Below are 9,184 nucleotides of genomic sequence, written 5' to 3' on the forward strand. Positions count from 1 at the left end.
GAGGGCATAACGTTGTCATGTTCCTTTTCGCTTAGAAAGTACTCATGTCATATTTAATTGAATCAGTTTTGAACTTGCATCCCACTTTTTACGAAATTTGTGTCTTTTTTAAACATAGTGAAGATGCAACAAAATAGGATAAATAAATTTAGGTAAAAGCTTATTACGTAAAAAAAATTGTATTTGATTTATTTTGAATGTTGAAATAAATTTTAGGTCCTCAAATATCATCACTTTTGTTTTGAGTAATCAACCATTTGCTTCTTCAAAACAAATATTTAATATATTATATAATTTTAATTTAAATATTTTTTTTTCTATTATTGTGTTGACTCTTTTAACTAATACTTAAATTACTTTTAAGTTTTTCTTTTAGTCCTTCAATTTATTTTTTGTCATAACAACTTATGCTAACATTACTAATACCATTTATTGTTTATCAATACCCTCTTCTTATTATGTTTACTCTTTTAACTAATTCCCTTTATTGTTTTAAGTTTTTTCTTAGCTTTTCAATTTATTTTTAACCAGAAAATAAGTGGTTGAACTCAAAGTAGAATCCTCCAAAACCAGACAAATAAAAAGTAATTTAAAAGCATAAATTTACCATGTCTTTCAAGAAAAGAAGTCTCACATTCAAACTTATGTGGAAACTAACGATATGAAGATATTTATGTACATAAAGAATTAAAAAGAAAATTGAATAGAAAATGGAAATAAAATTTAGAAATTTGTAAATACCAAGATTCTTGTATCTGGTGAGATTTGCTAAGCAACGGAAAATTGCTTGAAAATCCTTTATGTGCGTATGTACAAACCAAGCACATGCCTCACCCTCTGTTTGCCATGTACGTTAAAAATATTGTCCATACATATGTGAAGGTGCTATTCAGCAGTGGCTGCAGAAGTTACAAGGAAAATTCAAAATAAAAAGTTAGGATAACTAAAAAGAAAAAAAAATGATAAATTTTGAAGGTGATTATTAGATTTAATTTGAAAGTTAAATATATTTTTCGTCAAAATATTACTTTAAAAAAATTGTTTCTAAATTAAAAATATTAGCTATTTGTCTTTATACTTTATGAAAGTAATAGAACATGAAAGTTATATTACAGACTATTATAGAATTTCATTTATTATATAAAAGTCGCTTTACATAATTTTATTTGCATAATGTTTTATATAACTTTTATAAAGTGAGACGACATGTGTATATATATATATATATATATATATATATATATATATATATAATTTAGTTTAGAACGAAATATCACATTTTAAAATAGTTTAAAGATAAAAAGTATACTTAATTTTTAAATTTAATTAAGACAAATTATTCTTAACAAAGACGTTAAACCCAGAATTACAAACCTGCAAACGAACTGGAAGGTATCTCAAGGTCACAAAATCACATACAGGCCAATACAGAGCACCACTTAACAATGTAGGAAGTAGATCTCGCTTCAACCTGGCCATAATTTGAGTTCCACCTTCACCTGATATTGAAGTCAAAGTGGCAAATTCAGAAACACCACAACTTTTGTAAAACGTAAGGGTATAAACATTACGTTGAAAACTGAATAAAAAAAAAGACAAAAATCACCTTGGCAAGCACCATTATAGGAGAAGAAGACAGCATTGATGATAGGACCTAATATAAGTTGCCCCATTAAGATTTTCTTCAAGGTTGATGCCAAATCTGTCTTCGGGAAAATTTTAGATAGAAAACCAAACCACGTGTGCTGTGTTGGCCCCAAGATTAGCAGTCCATATATTGCCATACGCAGTGTCCTTATAAGATCATATGAAGCACAAAAACTGGGTAGTGTAATGATCTAACAAATGTGTAAAACAGTATATATTAGTGACAAAAACCCAATAAAAGTTATAAAGTGTGATCACTTTTACCCAAGTCTCTCATACCAAATAAAGTTATTTTATTTTTACTCTAATTTTGTTTCTGTTTCATTTTCTTCTCACGTTTTCTCTATAATTATAATAATTAGTTTTAAAATATTTACTTTCCCTTTATTTAATTTAATTTTTAGTGTTAAATATCAATTATTATAATTAATATTATGATAATTGATATTAAATTGGTGGAGTTTATTTCCTTTTAAATTTTTCTAATTAGATTATCAATTTGTATATTTATATTATTGTAATCTGTACTAGAGATCACCACCCAGTCGTCTGAAACAGATTCGGACGGTCAACTTGTGAAAGACATCTAAGTGGAAGCGGTCAGTTGTCCCTTCAACACGGTCGGTCAACGTGAATGAAAGGAACCGGACGGTAAGGTACGGATAGTCCGAAGGGTCAAGGTGAAGCCAAGGTAATTAGGATAATCGCATGATTAAGGTGATTGGGCCTTGATTAAGATTGCCTTAATACTAGGCCCATATCCAGCACTATAAATACATGTCAAGGGCACCGGGTAAGTAGGTTCATTTATTGCGCATTTACTTCTGAGCTCAGATACCCGAACGAATAACCTAACTAACTTAAGCATCGGAGCACCTTTGGCAGGTACCCTCTGGGCGCATCGGACATAGGAGAAGGGAGAAGACAGACTGTTTGAGAAGAGGCTTCGGAATTAGCAGACGGTCTAAGGAGAGGAAATTGTGTAGGTTTGATACTCGGCTTCACACCGAAACATTTTGGCACCCACCATGGGGCCGAGCATCTAGACCCAATGGTAACCACGAGGAACACGACCACTGAGGATCCCATAGAGGCGATAAGGATATTACGGCAGCAGATGGAGGACATGAAACGCCAACACGAGGAAGAGTTGTCGGTGGTAAGGGAAGAATGTGCGGCCCGTATCGCCCGGGAAAGGGTGGCGAAAGAGAAGGGTAAGGAAGTGACCGATCGGGAGCGAGAAGAGGACAATCGAGCCGCAACCCATCGAGAGGGCACGGCCGAGCACAGTAGTGCTTCGGACCGAACTTGGAAGATAGGAGAAACCAAGCTGAATGAAAGCCAGGAGAAGACCGAGAGGGTAATCAGCACTCTCGTTACCGTACCCATAGTGAAGGAAGAGGAAACCGTCGGTCAACTGCCGTTTACTCAGGCCATTATGGATGTCCACATATCTAAGCATTTCGTGCCGCCCCAGCTCAGCATATATGACGGAACTACCGACCCGGACGATCACATCCAGGCCTTTTCCACCAGGATGGCATTCAGAACCGGCAACAGGGCTATATGGTGTCGAGCCTTTTCGTTGTCATTAGAAGGAGAGGCGTTGGAGTGGTTCAACTCCTTACCACGGGGCTCCATACAGAGTTTCGAAGGACTAAAAGAGATGTTTGGCAGACAGTTCGCCAGTAACCGCGCCGAGGATCCCACGGTCTTCGAGCTATCCAACCTCAAGTAGGGCAAAGACGAGACGCTGAAGGCGTTCATGGACTGGTACCAGAAAATGGTCAGGAGGGTCAAAGGACTGAATGTTGAATTGGCCCTGCAGTATGTAATGCCAGCACTGAGACCGGGACCTTTCAAAGATAGTGTATGCAGGAAGCGGCCAAAGACCATGGAGGAGCTAAGAGAGCAGGCGGCCGATGAAATGAGGGTGGAAGAAATGAAGTAGGCTTACAAGAAGGAGAATCAGGAGGCGAAGGAGAAAGCTGAGGTGAAGAGGTCCGATGGCCAGGCCACCCGGTCGGGAGGGTTCAGACCGAGAGAGACTCCCCGGGGGGCCAAATTTCAACAATATACCCCATTAAATGCCCCGCCCGCGCGTATCTTGCAAGAAGCGCTGAGTGTTAACTTGATTCCCCCTTTGAAGAAGCGGCCCATGCCGCCCGGGGCCGATGGCAACAAGCACTGCCTTTATCACCAAAATATGGGGCACACCACTGAAGAGTACGTAACCCTCCAAGACAAAATCGAGGAGCTGATCCGTGCCGGGCACTTGAACCAATATGTCAAGACCGCTCTCAACGAGCCACCAAGGGTGCGACCGCCAAGCCCGGACACGAGAAAGGACCGCGACCGAGGCCAAAGTCGACAACCGCGACGCTTAGATAACCGATCGAGGTACAAGGAACGACAGAGTAGAAGTCGAAGCCGTAGCCGAGACCAACCGATCCGCGGAAGAATCAACACTATTTCAAGAGGTTTTTCCAGGGAAGGATCGTCGAGCTCTGCCCGCAAGCGCCATGTTAGGGCGTTGCGTTCGGTAAACAGTGTGCGCACCGTCCGGAAATCGATGTCACCTATAACGTTCACTGATGACGATTTCCACGCACCGGATTTGGAACAGGATGACCCTATGGTTATCACAACAGAGATCGCCCGGTATGAGATAGGAAAGGTCCTAGTTGACCAGGGTAGTTCGACTAACATCATTTATTGGAAGACTTTCATGCAGATGGATTTGTCCGAGGATTTGATCGTTCCTTTCCATGAGCAGATAGTGGGGTTCGTAGGCGAAAGGGTGGATACTCGGGGTTACGTGGACCTCCGCACGCGGCTAGGAACAAGGAGGGACGGTGATGAGAAGAAGGTTCGGTATCTCTTGGTGGATGCGAACACGTCTTATAACGTTTTGCTGGGGCGGCCCGACCTCAATTTGTTTGGTGCCATAGTGTCGACGCCCCATCTGACCCTGAAATACCCCAATGAGCGGCAAAGAATTGTCACCGCCCGAGCTGATAAAAAAACAGCACGAGAATGTTACGCAACAGGATTGAGGATGTACCCCAGAGTTCCCCGGGCAAAGGTCCCTCGGCCAGAGGTAGCCATGACAGACTTAGATCGTCGAATAGACACAAAGGACCGAATAGAGCTGCACAGGAAGTTGCAGTCGGCCAAGTTAGGACTGAGGGATGACCAGGTCACTACAATAGCTAGTGGGCTGGATCAGGCACTAGAGAATGGGTTGAAGAGGATATTGTGGGAGAACCGGGACTTGTTCGCGTGGACGGCAGCCGACATGCCCAGGATTCATCCTTCGATCATGACACATCGTTTAGCACTCTTCAAAGAAGCGCGACCGGTGGCACAAAAGAGACGAAGACTAGGGGCCGAGAATGCTAGGGCGGTGGAAGAGGAGGTGAAGAAGCTGAAGGAGGCCGGGTTTATCCGGGAGATAACATATACCACATGGTTGGCGAACGTCATTATGGTGAAGAAGCCTAACGGGAGATGAAGAGTATGTACTGATTACACCGATCTAAACAAAGTGCGCCCGAAGGACTCCCACCTTCTCCTGAATATCGATAATCTAGTGGATGGAGAATCGGGCCACCGAATGCTCAGCTTCCTGGACGCATATTCGGGATATAACCAGATACCTATGCATGCAACCGACCGGGAGAAAACGACTTTCATCACCAATAAAGGGAGTTATTGTTATGACGTCATGCCGTTCGGACTCAAAAACGTCGGAGCCACCTACCAATGGCTGATGGACAAGATTTTTGCCAACCAGATTGGACGGTGTATGGAGGTATATGTGGACGACATGGTCGTCCGGTCAACGACACCTGAAGGCCACCTTCGTGACTTGGAAGAAGTGTTCCGGCAGGTACGCTGCTATAATATGTACTTTTGGTGTTTCCGCAGGAAAGTTCTTAGGTTTCATGTTAACCGAGAGAGGGATAGAGGCCAAACCTGATAAGTGCACGACCATCCTCAACATGAAGAGCCCAAATAACCTGAATGATATCCAACGGGCTCGTTGGACGGTTGACTGCACTCGCCAGATTCATCCCAAAATGGCAGATCGGGTCCAACCCATTGTGAAAAGGATGAAGAAGGGGAACGAAGCGGGGGCGTGGGATGTCGATTGTGAGCGGGCGTTCTCTGAAGTGAAAAACATATTAACCCACCCCCTGGTGATAAATCGGCCCCTTCCCAACTTGGATTTGCAGGTGTATTTAGGGGTATCCAACGAAGTCATTAGTGGGGCCCTGGTGCAGGAGACTACCTCGCCTCGCCTCGTCTACTTTGTCAACCGGGTGCTTCAACTAGGCGAGACCAGCTATCAGCAGGTAGTGAAGGTCGCTTTGGCCCTCCTCCACGCCTCCAGGAGGCTTCGTCCTTATTTCCAAAGCCATCAGGTGGTCGTCAGGACTGACCATCCAGTCTCCAAGATTTTAAGGAAGTCGGACATCACCGAACGCATGGTGAGCTGGGCCGTCGAAATGTCAAAATTCGGCTTACGTTATGAACCGCGTGGGTCCGTAAGGGGCCAACACTTGGCAGATTTTGCGCTAGAATTGCCACGAACCCAACCTTCCGAACAATGGAGTCTCTATGTTGACGGAGCAGCAGGCGGGTTGGAGCAGGTGCCAGAGTGGTACTGGAGGGGCCGGATGGCTTTTTGATTGAGCAGTCAAACAACCAGGCTGAGTATGAGGCCCTGATCGCCGGGCTCACACTTTCCTTGGACATGGGAGTGCACTCCGTCACGTGCAAAACCGATTTTCAGCTGGTGATGGGACAAATGACCGGAGAGTTCCAGGTGAAGGATCACCAGTTACTGAGGTACTTTCACAAAGCCAGCACCTTAGCCAAAAGTTTTCAACCATTCGTCATCAAGCATATACCTAGAGAAGAGAACACCCAGGTGGACATGCTGTCAAAACTCAGCGCCGGCAAGGAGAAAGGGCAACTTACAACGGTTATCCGACAAGTGCTGACCGAACCATCCGTGGAATGTCTAGCAATAGAGCCGGTAGCAAACGGAGACTGGCGTGGTGAAATTCTCAGGATGATGGTGGATCAGGATAACGGATGAAGCCTTAAACCAGTAGATGCACGAAAGATAGCCCGGTATGTCACCATAGGCGGTGACTTGTATCGACGAGGATTCTCAGTTCCACTGCTTAAATGCGTGAGCCCCGAACAAGCCACATACGTTATGGACGAACTCCACAATGGAATATGCGGGTTGCATACGCGAGGGCCTTGAAGGCGCGAGCCCTCAAGGCCGGATATTATTGGCCAACCATGGAAGAGGACGCCAAAGCGTTCACCACAAAGTGTGAAAGTTGTCAAGCTCACGCCAACACACCGCACGCTCCTCCAATGGAGCTGCAAGCTATTGTTTCCCCCTTGGCCGTTCGCCAAGTGGGGGATGGATATTGTGAGACCTTTTCCCCCCGGACGCACTCAAAAGAAATTCATCCTTGTTGCTATAGATTATTTCACAAAGTGGGTAGAAGCAGAAGCCCTAGCCACGATCACCGCAAAACAAGTTCAAGTCTTCTTTTGGAAGATAATATGTCGGTTCGGACTTCCCCGGACGGTCATAACAGATAATGGTCGCCAGTTCATAGACAAAAGGCTGCAAGTGTTTTTTAAGGGCTTGGGCATAAAGCACATAACTAGCTCGGTCGAACACCCCCAAACGAACGGACAAGCGGAGGCAGCCAACAAAGCATTTGTGGCCGAGCTGAAGAGGAGGCTAGGAGAAAAGAAAGGGGGTGGGTCAATGAACTGCCTGAAGTCCTATGGGCATATCGTTGCTCCACGCACGGAACGACAGGAGAGTTTCCATTCAACCTGACGTACGGTACCAATGCCATGTTGCCGGTAGAACTGGGAGAGTCGTCGTTGCGATGACAGGTACAAGACCTACAACTTAACGAAGAGGACCTAAGGGTGGAGCTAGACACTTTGGAGGAACGGAGGAATAGGGTCGTGTTACACGCGGAGGCCTGCCGACGGTTGGTGGAGAGAAGATATAACACTAAAGTGCGTCCCCAAAATTTTCAGGAGGGCGACCTTGTATGGAGAAAGACTGGGGATGCACGGAAGGAGCAGGCACATGGAAAGTTTGCAACAAAATGGGACAGTCCGTTCAAGATCATTGAAGATTTGCAAAACGGCATACCGCTTGTCGGCTCCCAGTGGAAGACCGCTCTGAAATACTTGGAACGCTTCCCACCTGAAGTTTTATTTTAGTTAAACCGTTGTTGTATTTTGAAAACGTCTAGGAATGCAATTTAATGAAATTCAGTCGCTCATTCAAGCCGCAGCTACACCCGTCCAACGTGCCAAGGTGGTGAATGGCGTCTTCTCGAAAAGGGAAGACACTGCCACCCTCCCTCTTCTCATATCAGGCGGTGAACGACGAGTTTCAACGGAACCACTACCGCCCGTCAAACGTGCCAGGGTGGTGAACGACATCTTCCCGAAAAGGGAAAACACTGCTACCCTCCATCTACTCATATCGGGCGGTGAACGGCGAGTTCTAACGGAACCACTGCCGCCCGTCAAACGCGTTAAGGTGGTGAACGACGTATTCCCTAAACGGGAAAACATTGCCACTCTTAACTTAATGATACCGGGTGGTGAACGGCGAATGCTGGTAAAAGAATCACTACCGCCCGGTGATGAAGGTTGAAAAATAGTTATTTTCATATGTCATTTTAGACTAAAGTACTCCTTTTACTACTTAGAATGAGCTTAGAATCAAGCAAAACTCAATAAATGAGTCTGTAGAGAGTCAAAAGCTATTTTTAGCAATATTATGCTTGTTTTGCATTGTTTTGTAGCATTTTTGAGAAAATGAAGAATGGTGTTGAAGATGAAGGTCGTAGACTCAAGAAAAGAGAAGAAAATTTAAGAATTGAAGAGTCGACGTACCGCCCGACGGCAGATTACACCGCCGGACGGTCCAGGGCGAGGAGAAGGCACCTAGCGTGGGCGCTGGGCGGATTTGCGATTAGAGGTAAACCGCCGAGTGGTAGACCCCTATTGTCGGGCGGTAATGCGATTAGAGGGAAACTGTCGGGCTGAACAAGTGTGGCGCCGGGCGGTTGTCTGCTGGGCTTGGGCCTGTTTTCTATTGCGCTCCTCACTTATAAATAGCCCTATTGCGAGTTTAGAGGCATTCTTTTGACAGAAGGGGGCGGCCAGACCTAATTTCACTCNCTGGAGAGGATCTCTTGGATTCTTAGGCTCCTTTTCATCTTATCTAGGGTTTTCTTTTCCATTCTTCATCCATTTTTCATCTAGATTCACCATGATAATGGTGAACTAAACCCTATTGTTGTTTGGGGAAACAATGTAATCTTTTGATACTCTCTTTTATTGAAACTCTTGTTCATTTATGTGGTTTCCATATGCTTTGATTATTAATTGTTGGGTTCTCATCTGTGCTTAATGCTTTTATCGTTTAACTCATTCGATAACTGTTGTTTGTCTTTATTGATACGGGGAC

The 9,184-nt window shown here is 44.5% G+C and overlaps 1 protein-coding gene across 1 annotated transcript in view; it reads right to left on the reverse strand.

The window, feature by feature from the left end:
- Nucleotides 1-685: 685 nt before the first annotated feature.
- LOC106759375 (PXMP2/4 family protein 4-like) overlaps nucleotides 686-9,184 on the reverse strand; it is a 12,994-nt gene continuing 4,495 nt past the window's right edge. The window contains exons 2-4 of the mRNA XM_022778803.1: nucleotides 1,607-1,821; nucleotides 1,375-1,499; nucleotides 686-899 (exon numbers count right to left, since the gene is read on the reverse strand). Of these exons, the coding sequence (XP_022634524.1) occupies nucleotides 831-899; nucleotides 1,375-1,499; nucleotides 1,607-1,821 (409 nt within the window). The 3' untranslated portion in view covers nucleotides 686-830. The remainder of the gene's footprint in view (nucleotides 900-1,374; nucleotides 1,500-1,606; nucleotides 1,822-9,184) is intronic.

The sequence above is a fragment of the Vigna radiata genome, chromosome 1, assembly GCF_000741045.1.
Source record: "Vigna radiata var. radiata cultivar VC1973A chromosome 1, Vradiata_ver6, whole genome shotgun sequence".
Classification (NCBI taxonomy): Eukaryota; Viridiplantae; Streptophyta; class Magnoliopsida; order Fabales; family Fabaceae; genus Vigna; species Vigna radiata.